The following is a 14186-nucleotide window of genomic DNA, read 5'->3' on the forward strand; positions in this document are numbered from 1 at the left end:
CTGAGAGGTGAGAGTAAGATATGATCTGTGCTTTGACTTGTTATATTTCATCACTGAAAATGTCTGTTAACATACATAGGTTGACCCAAACATCTGAGCAGGACTCCTAATCTTTGGAAAGTTTTGTTCATCGAGAGATGCATAGAACCACATAAGTGACATTGTTTTGAATTGTTCTCCAATCACTTCGTCAGACTGAAGATCGATAAGCTCAAGTTGCAGGTCAGTGGTAGCGTTATTCACATTGAAGGTGAAAGGAGAGGAAACCAACACCATGCCATTTTCCAACACTTTGAAATCCTCAAAATGATGAGAAAACACCGTTCAATGTTCGCAGCAGCAATGTATACTTCTCACGCTGGTCATCTGATAGGGAACAGACTAGTAGTGTCGGAAGGTGGGTGAGATTGTTGGCTTCTACTTGGCGGGTCAAGAGTAGTACATTTCCCTTGAAGGCTTTGACAAGGCTGTAAATCTGATGTGCAAAAAGGCCCTTCCCTTGTAGTTTGGAATTCAGTTCATTCATGAGTGCCAGGATGTCCACGGTGAAGGCAAAATCAGCCAACCATTTATCTTGCAGTTGAGGGAAATCCACATATTTTCCTTTCATTTGCAGAAACTCAGCAATCTCCAACTTCAGGTCCCACACCCTTTTAAGCACTTTCCCCAAACTCATCCATCTCACGTTTGTGTGGTAGGGGAGATCTGCATGACCCGACTGTCTCTTCCAGCAGGGAGACAAACTGCCTGTGTTTTAAAGATTTTGCTCTTATTAAGTTTACCACTTTAGTGACTGTATCCACAACATGGCTCATTTTCAGAACACATTTACAGAACACCTGATGAATAATGTAATGCAGGAAAATAATTTTCTGATCTGGTTTGAGTTCAGCTACTTGATCTTCTATCCTTTTCAAAAGGCCAATGTTTTGTCCTGTCAAGTTTGGGCACCCATCAGTGGTCAGACTGGATAACTTTTCAAAACTCAGTCCCAGCTTTAACACACTTATTAACCACCTCCAATAAACCTTTCCCTCTGTTTGTGCTCTTCATTGACTGCACTGAAGCAAGCTCCTCTGTAATTTAAAAGTCTGGGGTTATGCCTCGTAAGAATATCAACAACTGCGCCATGTCACGTGCATCACTGCTCTCATCCAGGTCCATGGAGAAATAGATGAAATTCTTTACTTTTCAACTGTTGTTCCATATTCTCTGCGATGTCCTCAACACGCCATGTCACTGTTCGTCTTGACAGGGAAACATTTTCAAACAGCTCTTTCTTGTCGGGACAAAGTTTTGCTGCAGAGTCAATTAAATATTCTTTAATGAATTCGCCCTCAGCGAATGATTTGCTATGTTTAGAAATTTTGTGGGACAGTACATAGCTAGCTCTCGCAATTCCGTCATTTGCTGAATGCAGTTGCTGAAGTCCTTGCTGCTTTTGCAACTGAAAAAGCAACTCTTTCGATGCACTTGGCCTCTGCTCAGAAGACATTTTCCTATGCTTCATCTGGAATAGTCAGGAGAAGTTGTAGTTTTTCAAGACAGCGATGCTCTCTTTTCACACTAAGCACACAGCTTTCCCTGATACCTCAATAAAGAAACATTTAGATGTCCACTCTTGCTGGAACACCCTACATTCATTGTCTACTTTCTTTTTCTTTGAAATCTTTGAAAAACTAATTTTTGCGCAATTTCTAGCTAGCTACTATTTGTAACTGTGACGTGTGTGTCAGCCTGTCAGTCACTCTGTCCTCGTGCAGTTGTTATTTATACGTGCCTTCAAAATAAATGTTCCACAAGCGGTGAGAGTTGAATCATTACACAAAGACGAGTATTCATTGGGCTTTTCATTTGAATAACAAATACGTTTTCAAAATTTTACTATTGAAAATTCTTTATGTGATATGAGCATGATTCCGCGGGACGTATTGAATCAGGTCACGGGCCTGGGCCTTTGCCCAGGCCTGGTTTAGACTCTTCCTTCATTAAGGTTGCTGCCCCTATCATTTTTTACCTGGCTCTCCTCTCTTGGGAGGTTCCCATTGCTTGGAAGGCAGCCACGGTGTGTCCTTTATTTAAAAGTGGAGATCAAGCTGATCCTAACTGTTATAGGCCTATTTATATAGTGCCCTGTTCATCAAAAGTGTTGGGAAAAACTTGTCAATAATCAACTGACTGGCTTTCTTGATGTCAATAGTATTCTCTCTGGTATGCAATCTGTAATCCACTCATGTTATGGATGTGTCCTTGCAACCTTAAAGGTCCTCAATGATGTCACCATTGCCCTTGATTCTAAGCAATGTTGTGCTGCTATTTTTATTGACTTGGCCAAAGCTTTTGATACGGTAGACCATTCCATTCTTGTGGGCCGGCTAAGGAGTATTATGTCTCTGAGGGGACTTTGGCCTGATTTGCTAACTACCTCTCTCAACGATTGCAGTGTATAAAGTCAGAACATCTGCTGTCTCAGCCACTGCCTGTCACCAAGGGAGTACCCCAAGGCTCGATCCTAGGCCCCACACTCTTCTCAATTTACATCAACAACATAGCTCAGGCAGTAGGAAGCTCTCTCATCTATGTATATGCAGATAATACAGTCTGGCCCCTCCCCGGATTTTGTGTTAAACACTACAACAAAGCTTTCTTAGTGTCCAATAATCTTTCTCTGCCATTAACCTTGTTCTGAACACCTCCAAAACAAAGGTCATGTGGTTTGGTAAGAAGAATGCCCCTCTCCCCACAGGTGTGATTACAACCTCTGAGGGTTTAGAGCTTAAGGTAGTCAGCTCATACTAGTACTTGGGAGTATGGCTAGACGGTACACTGTCCTTCTCTCAGCACATATCAAAGCTGCAGGTTAAAGTTAAATCTAGACTTGGTTTCCTCTATTGTAATCGCTCCTCTTTAATCCCAGTTGCCAAACTAACCCTGATTTAGATGACCATCCTACACATGCTAGATTACGGAAACGTCATTTATAGATTGGCTGGTAAGGGTGCTCTCGAGCGGCTAGATATTCTTTACCATTCGGCCATCAGATTTGCCACCAATGCTCCTTATAGGACACATCACTGCACTCTATACTCCTCTGTAAACTGGTCATCTCTGCATACCCATCACAAGACTGACTTGTTGATGCTTATTTATAAAACCCTCTTAGGCCTCACTCCCCCCATCTGAGATATTTACTGCAGCCCTCATCCTCCACATACAACACCTGTTCTGCCAGTCACATTCTGTTAAAGGTCCCCAAAGCACACACATCCCTGGGTCACTCGTATATTCAGTTCGCTGCAGCTAGTGACTGGAACGAGCTGCAACAAACACTCAAACTGGACAGTTTTATCTCAATCTCTTCATTCAAACACTCAATCATGAACAGTGTTACTGACAGTTGTGGCTGCTTTGCATGATGTATTGTTGTCTCTACCTTCTGGCCCTTTGTGCTGTTGTCTGTGCGCAATAATGTTTGTACCAGTCAAGCAGTGAATATCAAACACAGATTCAACAACGAAAATGTAAATCTAGGGTAAGACCTGAAAATGGTTGTCTACCAATGATCACCAACCAATTTGACAGAGCTTGAAGAATTTGGAAAAGAATAATGTGCAAATATTGTGCAATCCAGGTATGGAAAGCTCTTCGAGACTTACAGTGGCTTGAGAAAGTATTCATACTCCTTGGCATTTTTCCTATTTTGTTGCTTTACAACCTGGAATTAAAATAGATTTTTGGGGGGTTTGTATCATTTGATTTACACAACATACCTACCACTTTAAAGATGCTAAATATTTTTTCTTATGAAACAAACAATTAAGTAAAGAAATTTGAAAACTTAAGCGTGCATAACTATTCACCCCCCAAAGTCAATATTTTGTAGAGCCACCTTTTGCAGCAATTACAGCTGCAAGTCTCTTGGGGTATTTATTTATTTATTTACCGTTATTTTACCAGGTAAGTTGACTGAGAACACATTCTCATTTACAGCAACGACCTGGGGAATAGTTTCAGGGGAGAAGAGGGGGATGAATGAGCCAGTTGTAAGCTGGGGATGATTAGATGGTATGTCTCTATAAGGTTGGCACATCTAGCCACTGGGATTTCTGCCCATACTTCAAGGCAAAACTGCTCCAGCTCCTTCAAGTTGGATGGGTTCCGCTGGTGTACAGCAATCTTTAAGTCATACCACAGATTCTCAATTGGATTAAGGTCTGGGCTTTGACTAGGCCATTCCAAGACATTTACGTTTCCCCTTAATCCACTCAAGTGTTGCTTTAGCAGTATGCTTAGGGTCATTTTCCTGCTGGAATGTGAACCTCCGTCCCAGTCTCAAATCTCTGGAAGACTGAAACAGGTTTCCCTCCAGAATTTCCCTGTATTTAGCGCCATCCATCATTCCTTCAATTCTGTCCAGTTTCCCAGTCCATTCCGATGAAAAACATCCCCACAGCATGATGCTGCCACCACTCTGCTTCACTGTGGGGATGGTGTTCTCAGGGTGATGCGAAGTGTTGGGTTTGCGCCAGACATAGCATTTTCCTTGATGGCCAAAAAGCTACATTTTGGTCTCATCTGACCAGAGTACTTTCTTCCGTATGTTTGGGGAGTCGCCCACATGCCTTTTGGCGAACACCAAACTTGTTTGCTTATTTTTTTCTTTAAAGTGATCCTTTGGACAGATACTCCAATCTCCGCTGTGGAGCTTCGCAGCTCCTTCAGGGTTATCTTTGGTCTCTTTGTTTCCTCTCTGATTAATGCCCTCCTTGCCTGGTCCGTGAATTTTGGTGTGCGGCCCTCTCTCGGCAGGTTTGTTGTGGTGCCATATTCTTTCCATTTTTTAATAATGGATTTTATGGTGCTCCGTGGGATGTTCAAAGTTTCTGATATTATGTTATAACCCAACCCTATTCTGTACTTATCCACAACTTTGTCCCTGATCTGTTTGGAGCGCACCTTGGTCTTCATGGTGCTGTTTGCTTGGTGGTGCCCCTTGCTTGGTGTTGCAGACTCTGGGGCCTTTCAGAACAGGTGTATATATACTGAGATCATGTGACAGATCATGTGACACTTAGATTGCACATAGGTGGACTTTATTTAACTAATTATGTAACTACTGTCGATAATTGGTTGCACCAGATATTATTTAGGGGCTTCATAGCAAAGGGGGTGAATACATATGCATGCACCACTTTTCCGTTTTACATTTTCTTTCTTTTTTTGAAACAAGTAATTTTTTTAATTTCACTTCACCAATTTGGACTAATTTATGTATGTCCATGACATGAAATCCAAATAATGGATTTCCATTTAAATTACAGATTATAATGCAACAAAATAGGAAAATGCCAAGGGGGATGAATACTTTTGCATGGCACTGAACCCAGAAAGGCTCACCGATGTAATCACTGTCAAAGGTGCTTCTGGGGTATGAATTCTTATGTACATTTGATATTTATGTATTTAATTGTCTATAAGGTTGCTAAAATGTCTAAAAACATGTTTTCACTTTGTCATCATGTAGTATTATGTGTTTAATCAATTTATAATTCAGACTGGAACACAACAAAATGTAGCATAAGTCAAGGGTTATGTATAATTTATGAAGGCACTGTATGCCTCATCACAGTTCTATCTTGGAGATCTACAGACAGTTCCTTGGATTTCATGGTATAGTTTCTGCTCTGACATGCACTGTCAACTGTGGGACCTTAGACAGGTGTGTATATTTCTAAATCATGTCCAAACAATTGAATTGGCCACAATTCAATTGAATTGACTCCAATCAAGTTGTGATGACATCTCAAGGATGATCAAAGGAAATTGGGTGCACCTGAGCTCAATTTGGAGTGTCATAACAAAGGGGTGTGAATACTTACAGTTGAAGTCGGAAGTTTACATACACCTTAGCCAAATACATTTAAATTCCTGACATTTAATCTGAGTACAAATTCCCTGTCTTGGGTAAGTTAGGATCACCACCTTATTTTAAAAATGTGAAATGTCAGAAAATTAGTAGAGATTAATTTATTTCAGCTTTTATTTCATTCATCACATTCCCAGTGGGTCAGAAGTTTACATACACTCAATTAGTATTTGGTAGCATTGCCTTTAAATTGTGTAACTTGGGTCAAATGTTTCGGGTAGCCTTCCACACGCTAAGTTGGGTGAATTTTGGCCCATTCCTCCTGACAGAGCTGGTGTAACTGAGTCAGGTTTGTAGGCCTCCTTGCTCGCACACGCTTTTTCAGTTCTCCCCACAAATTTTCTATAGGATTGAGGTCAGGGCTTTGTGATGGCTACTCCAATACCTTGACTTTGTTGTCCTTAAGTGATTTTACCACAACTTTGGAAGTATGCTTGGGGTCATTGTCCATTTGGAAGACCCATTTGCAACCAAGCTTTAACTTCCTGACGGATGTCTTGAGATGTTGCTTCAATATATCCACATAATTTTCGCCCCTCATGATGCCATCTATTTTGTGAAGTGCACCTGTCCCTCCTGCAGCAAAGCACCCCCACAACAGGATGGTGTTCTTTGGCTTGCAAGCCTCCCCTTTTGTCCTCCAAACATAACGATGGTCATTATGGTCAAACAGTTCTATTTTTGTTTCATCAGACCAGAGGACATTTCTCCAAAAAGTACAATTTTTGTCCCCATGTGCAGTTGCAAACCGTAGTCTGGCTTTTTTTATGGCGGTTTTGGAGCAGTGGCTTCTTCCTTGCTGAGTGGCCTTTCAGGTTATGTCGATATAGGACTCGTTTTACTCTGGATATAGATACTTTTGCACCTGTTTCCTCCAGCATCTTCACAAGGTCCTTTGTTGTTGTTCTGGGATTGATTTGCACTTTTCACATCAAAGTACGTTCATCTCTAGGAGACAGAACGTGTCTCCTTCCTGAGTGGTATGACGGCTCAAAACGCAGCAGGAATGTGGATGCTCATCTTGTATTTATTTTAAAATAAAGAGAACACCAAAATAACAAAACGAAGAACTCACGAACAACAAAACAGTCTTGTCAGGCTCACACAGGCAAAACAAGAAACAATCTCCCACAAACACTTAACCAAACACATACCCATATATAGGACTCTCAATCAGAGGCAATTAGAAAACACCTGCCTCCAATTGAGAGTCCAACCCCAATAAACTAGACAAAGAAATACAAAAGACTAGAGACCACATAGAAATACAAACCTAGAACATAAACCCGGAAATAATAAATCAAACACCCTACTACATAAAACACCACCCCGAACCACATAAACAAAATACCCTCTGCCACGTCCTGACCAAACTACAATAACAAATAACCCTTATACTGGTCAGGACGTGACATCAGTTGGATGGGTTTTTCTCTCCATAATTATTGAAGTTCCCACAAATACCAGAGACGACTTCTATTAGGCCTATCTGAAACTCTTCTAAGACCTTGATGGGACTGAACACCATCACCAACAGAACAGAGCCGATACAGCAACTTAATTTAAGTTATTTCCTATTACCATCTCACCTCCATTATTTAAGTCCACCAAAGCTTTAGATGGATCTTTGGAAAAATAACTATCTTGGCCCAGGAGGCAACAGGTTGATATACTTGTAGAGGAGGAAAAGCCGGTAAGATTGCCACTTCCCCTGAGTTGAGAGGTCAGGCTTAAGTGCCAGCGGGCAGACACTTTTTCTATGGTATGTCTATCACATCACCCATTATGAATCTGTTATAATATCTTCAACAAACAGTGTTCTAGAAATGTCCCTCAAGCAACACTGTTCTTTTTCTCAGTGGACATGTGCATTTACTGGTACAGGTCTGTTCAATTACCAATGAGCTTTTGTATTAGGCCTGTCTCTTATAGCAAGCAACACACATACACATTGTTTGTGTCATGAAAACAAAGACATGTAATGAATGCATGTAGTGTAGAAAAATGCATTGCCAAAAGGCACTGTGATGAATTCCAAGAGGACTTGAAAAATTCTAAGTATGACTGGCATGCAATCCCCACCAGGTCAAGTGTTTTCGCATAGATGACAATAATTATATTGTTGCCATCCCCACAATATAGAAAAAATCCATTATTGTCATTGTTGACAGCTCGCCATTTATTCTGCAATATGTTTGTCATTCTGCAAGGTGCTTGCTTCTCTATGCATTTACGATAGTGCCACAAACAATACATGTGTGTTCTATATTCTGCATGTAGTCAAGAGTGAAAGACATCTGATTGAAGGCCATACATCACCAGTCATTTCAAATTCAATCAAATGTATTTTATAAAGCACTTACTTCAGCAGTTGTCACATAGTGCTATACAATTCAAGGGTTCTATGAGGACTCTATGACATTGTAACCACGTTTATGTTATTGTTGGGGATAAAAACACCAGATTATGTAGTCTTTGAGTTTTGTTGACTTAATATATTGGAAATCCATAAAAATACAAAATATTCAGATACTTGGAAGCCAAAGACAATGTTGATCGGCATGCTTGCTTTCATCATGACAGGCCTGAATGACAATATTAATCAAAATAGGTGTGCTATCCTGGTTAGTTGAACACACAGTATTGTATTTGAGATGGGGCATAGAAATATAACAATATTGTCCATTGTTCTGTTGTAACGCATCACACGGTGCGTGGGTATAGCATGGTTCCAGAGGACATTCCGTGGCCTTCGCACATTGGGACTTCATTGCATTCTATATCAGTCAACAGTTGTTTATGTGTTCACTCATCATTGAAATTTGTAAATGTAGTATTTTCCATTACTGGGGGCTGGGAGGATTATGGTCTTAAATTGCTTAGAACTGTCATGAAATCCCTTCAGTAGTTCTGATACACTGTGCTTCCGCTCCTGAACAACAGAGAGAGTGAGAGAGACAGATACTGCATGCCGAGCCCCGCCTAAGCTGCAGTGAATCCAGCCATCTATTGGTTTCAGAGCTACATTATACTGTATGCTGTTTTTTGTGGCCTTTTTTTCCAGTTCCAGAGTCCAGTGCTTCAGCCATTGGTATGCATAAAGCATCCGTTGGATCAGGCTTGTGCTACTGCTGTGATTTACTGTCCCAAGCCCTGCCCACTTCCCTCAGCCAGCTTCTCAACATCCTGCCTCCCAGCTCCAGCTCCAGCTCCAACTCCAGCGCTGGGCTGTGGTGGACACTGAACAGCCATGCAGGACCCAGCACCTTTGGCCCCCCTGTGACCTCGGATACAGGACCTGGGACCTTTCATAGGACACCTGAACATGGCCTTTTTCAGCTGTTTGTGCTCATTGTTTGGAAGAGCAAAGGTAAGAACAATTTTTTTAACGTAAACAAACTTTTAAAAAGTTTAAAATATTTTGGTATATTGTTTGAAATGTGTACTGGTAAAGATAAGAATGAATGTGATAAAGATAATCTGTTTTTAAATGTAGATTTAAGTATTTATCATACTCCAACTGTGTTTTGGTCATGTATGGCTCAGTTGGTAGCTTGCAACGCCAAGATTGTGGCTTCGATTCCTAGGACCATCCATACGTAAAAATGCATGCCCACAAGACTGTAAGTCCCTTTGGATAAAAGCGTCTGTTAAATGACATATATTATTACTATATATTTTGTATTTAATGGGGTTCTCTGCTTTTTAAGAAGTCATTCTAACTCATTGTAATAAGAAACTCCTTACTTATTTTTTTATAAACTACATATGTATATAGTTGCAGTTATATACTATTGTTCGGAAAGAAACATTAAAATAGGAGAGTTCTCATAACTTGCTACAGTTTCATAGTAGTGGTCTGTTCAGCATGTGACTCCCAAAGTAACGGACATTCCAGGCAGTTGGGAGTGGGTGTAGGAATGGAGTGAAGGTTGGCTTGTTTTCAGTGAGCATGCTCTCAAGGAGGTGTTAGCCCAGAGTTACCGCAGCAACGGGATTCAAATGTAGCCTTTCACAAGCTTCCACTTGGAGCCAATAGTGCTCCTTTTAGAAAGTTCTGACATCATTGAAAATGTAAGATCATAATATAAGGCTGGAACTACACAGAATAGTTGATTCTTTGTTGAATAAATGTCACAGTCTACTACATTTCTCAAGTCTTACTTAATTTGTCTAATTTTACTTCAAGAATGTTGTGCATATGACCCATATATAACAAAGTTGTAACTTAAATAATGTTTTCTAACAATGTATTGACAACACATTTAAAATACATATCTTAGAAAATATATGTTATATGTTATATGTTAGAAAATAAATAAAGAGTTACTGCACTTGATGCTGCAAAACATTCCATCTGAAACATTCCAAGTATGGAAATGACATGCTCTATTTTCCTTCTTTCAGCTGATGTCCTCATCATGGGGCTACAAGAGAGCAGGTAAGGATAAGAGACTGACTATCATTCAGAGAAAATTGATTTAAGAGCAAAGCATTGAGAGCAAATATGTGCATCTCTTTTGTTATTGTTGGTTAATCAAATTGTCTACTCCATAAGTATTATATTACAGACAGCTTAATGCATACATTTAAATTATATTTGTAAGCTAAACAAACAAACAAAAAATATTATGTACAGTACCAGTCAAAAGTTTGGACACACCTACTCATTCAAGGGTTTTTCTTTATTTTCACTATTTTCACCATTGTAGAACAATAGTGAAAACATCAAAACTATCAAAACAAATATTTTATATTTGAGATTCTTCAAAGTAGCCACCGTTTGCCTTGATGACAGCTTTGCACACTCTTGGCATTCTCTCAACCAGCTTCACCTGGAATGCTTTTATAACAGTCTTGAAGGAGTTCCCACATATGCTGAGCATTTGTTGGCTGCTTTTCCTTCACTCTGCGGTCCAACTCATCCCAAACCATCTCAATTGGGTTGAGGTCAGGTGATTGTGGAGGCCAGGTCATCTGAGGCAGCACTCAATCACTCTCCTTCTTGGTCAAATAGTCCTTACACAGCCTGGAGGTGTGTTGAGTTATTGTCCAGTTTAAAAACAAAGGATAGTCCCACTAAGCGCAAACTAGATGGGATGGCGTATCGCTGCAGAATGCTGTGGTAGCCATGCTGGTTAAGTGTGCCTTGAATTCTAAATAAATCACTGACAGTATCACCAGCAAAGCAACATCAAACCTCTGCTTCAATGCTTCACGTTGGGAACCACACATGCAGAGATCATCCGTTCACCTACTCTGCGTCTCTCAAAGACAAGGTAGTTGGAACCCAAAATCTCAAGTTTGGACTCATCAGACCAAAGGACAGATTTCAACCGTTCTAATGTCAATTTCTAGTGTTTCTTGGCCCAAGCAAGTCTCTTCTTATTTTTGGGGTCCTTTAGTAGTGGTTTCTTTGCAGCAATTCGACCACGAAGACCTGATTCACGCAGTCTTCTCTGAACAGTTGATATTGAGATGTGTCTGTTACTTGTAAAGCATTTATTTGGGCTGCAATCTGAGGTGCAGTTAACTCTAATGAACTTATCCTCTGCAGCAGAGGTAACTCTGGGTCTTCCTTTCCTGTGGTGGTCCTCATGAGAGCCAGTTTCGTCATACCGTTAATGGTTTTTGAGACTGCACTTGAAAATATTTTCTGGATTGACTGACCTTCATGTCTTAAAGTAATGATGGACTGCCATTTCTCTTTACTTATTTGAGCTGTTCTTGCTACAATATGAATTTGATCCCCACCCACCTTGTCACAACACAACTGATTGGCCCAAACGCGTTAAGAAGGAAAGAAATTCCACAATTTAACTTTTAACAAGGCACACCTGTTAATGAATGACAAAACAAGGTATTTCTGTTTTTTATTTTTAATACATCTGCAAAAATGTCCAAAACCCTGTTTTTGTTTTGTCATTATGGGGTATTGTGTGTAGATCGATGAGGACATTTTTTTCTTTAATCGATTTTAGAATAAGACTGTAACGTAAGAAAGTGTGGAAAAAGGGAAGGGGTCTGAATACTTTCCGAATGTACTGGACAATTTATTGAATTCCAGACATGGGTTATATTAGCTTCTGACTGAACATCACTTGTTGTTCATCTTCAAAGTAGAAGTCTACACTGCTGTTTCCGCTATGCATCATGATTTGAAGGACAATTATAGCCATGAACTTAATATCCCACACCACACCAGAGAGTACTGTAGTAGTCTATGCATCGTGTGCCATTCATTTATTGCAGCGGGAAAGTCTGAAAGATGAATTCAGTATATCTTCATTGAATACAGGACATAACTACAAATTACTTCACAGACTACATCTGGAAAATGCTCTAGGTCAGGAAGTTTGAAAAGTCAAAAGAAAGTTATAACGGACAAGGGTTGCTGCTGAGAATGGATAGTGAAACTTGTAATGGTTATAAATCAAAGTCCCCAACTTTTCAAACTCAAGACTGCACGCATAAAGCGAGTGCTTTATTGCAAAGGAATTTAGACCACCAACATGTTGCAGGTAAATTGTAAAAGTAGGCTATGCCTAAGTCTGTAATTGGTTAATCTATTAAATAGGCAACCACCGCAAAACATCAATTATGACATTTTTTACTGCCAGACTGTCTTCACAGCTACACTTTCCACTCAATTAATGGCTGCAAATCCTGATCAACCTATTCATTTTAGTTTAGTTACTGGGAAAGGATTGCACATCAATTTAAGCTATGGTATTGTCGTCTACAACAGAGTGCTGTTGAAGACAGAGCTATAGGCTATATTAAAATATGTTTAGGTAGGCTATGGATGCATCCAGATGATCCTGTAATAGCTTTAGCTCTATCTAAAGAAGGCCCACCTTTCATCGACAGCCTTCAAATAGGAAGCTACCCAGGGCACCCAGTCATAATGCAGACACAACTGTCTCTCATGAGCTAGCTGTGTTATCATGTATGTATTTGCTAATAAACAGAAAGACATGCTTCTCATACTGTGAAATGCAACAAGATGAGCAGTCCCTTTTGTTTCACATTTTTTCATTATATTTGTCATTTCCTCTCATCCTTTTCCTTTGAGCCCATTTGAACTCAGTTCCATAGAAGAGATATGATAGGCTTAATAAAGCAACAGCTGCTCTCCAATCACAGGCTCAGGTTTAAAGGCCATGGTTTCCCTAGAGACAGCCCAGTGCCATTAATAACATGGTGAAGGGCTGAGGGTGGTGCTTTTTCTACTATGAAAGATTTTAGAGCTTCTAAAAAATCATAGATCTAGATGAGATTAGAATTGTCTCCTTTAAATAATACTTCAATGACCTTATTACTACGATCTTCAATGTTTAGGGAAAAAGCTATATGGGTGGATTATGTCCTAGTCTCATGCATAGGACTTGATGTCAGAATGTAAATGTACTGCAAAGCAGGCCTACCTAGCTGTAATTACAAGGGCTCTGTTCAGTGAACATTATAATTTAAACCTCTTATTTATGGTAATGCTCTTTCTACTGACAGTTGCACAGGTGATTGCAGTCATGTGGAAATGTTGTTGATCATTGTATCTATTCTATATCCCTCTTGTGAAAGTGTTTCTCCTTTATAATATCACAGACAAAGCATGTTCCACCCTACCAGGCATTGCACAAATTGTCCTATACTATAGTAAGAGGTGACATGATTCAGGATTTATGGCAGGCAATGAACTCAGTAAAAAGGAAAAATCCTGTTGAGATGAAACAAGAATGAAAGGGTATATCTGACATATTATATATAATTTCTTCAGGCGATGGAAAGTTGTGTGGCACTGAGCGCAGCCATGTGTTGGGCACCAGTGCTTGACTTTGACAGAAATAGGAGACGGTACTCATTTTGGATGCCGGTACTGTTTATTATTTAGGTGCAGGAGTTCCACAATACTTTTGAGCGGATATTCTATAAGAGGTGCAGGATCTCAAGCAGTAGAAGATTTGAGGTGCTGGTACTCAGCTCCGGTGAGCTCTTACCCAAGTTAAGCACTAGGTGGGCACACAGCATCACATGGACTACCCACTCTGAGGAATGACAATGGTGTGAGGTATTGGGCACATGTCATCCTGGTAGTGGAAGAGATATAAACAGTGTATGGTCTGTTCTTTTTGATTGATTTATGATTGATTTGTTGTTACTCATTCTGTTCCAAAATTGAAATTTGAGGAGCAGGTGCAGGTTCATGACCTATGTGAGAAATGTGAGTGTTTGTACATATTGAATGTTTGTGTATTGGAAT

General features: G+C 40.0%; 1 protein-coding gene across 1 annotated transcript in view; it reads left to right on the forward strand.

Moving 5' to 3' along the window:
- Positions 1-9094: 9094 nt before the first annotated feature.
- Positions 9095-14186, forward strand: part of stard8 (StAR related lipid transfer domain containing 8) — a 38264-nt gene continuing 33172 nt past the window's right edge. The window contains exons 1-2 of the mRNA XM_029691592.1: positions 9095-9296; positions 10334-10367. Coding sequence (XP_029547452.1) covers positions 9252-9296; positions 10334-10367 — 79 coding nt within the window. The 5' untranslated portion in view covers positions 9095-9251. The remainder of the gene's footprint in view (positions 9297-10333; positions 10368-14186) is intronic.

Source organism: Salmo trutta, chromosome 15, assembly GCF_901001165.1.
Source record: "Salmo trutta chromosome 15, fSalTru1.1, whole genome shotgun sequence".
Taxonomy (NCBI): domain Eukaryota; kingdom Metazoa; phylum Chordata; class Actinopteri; order Salmoniformes; family Salmonidae; genus Salmo; species Salmo trutta.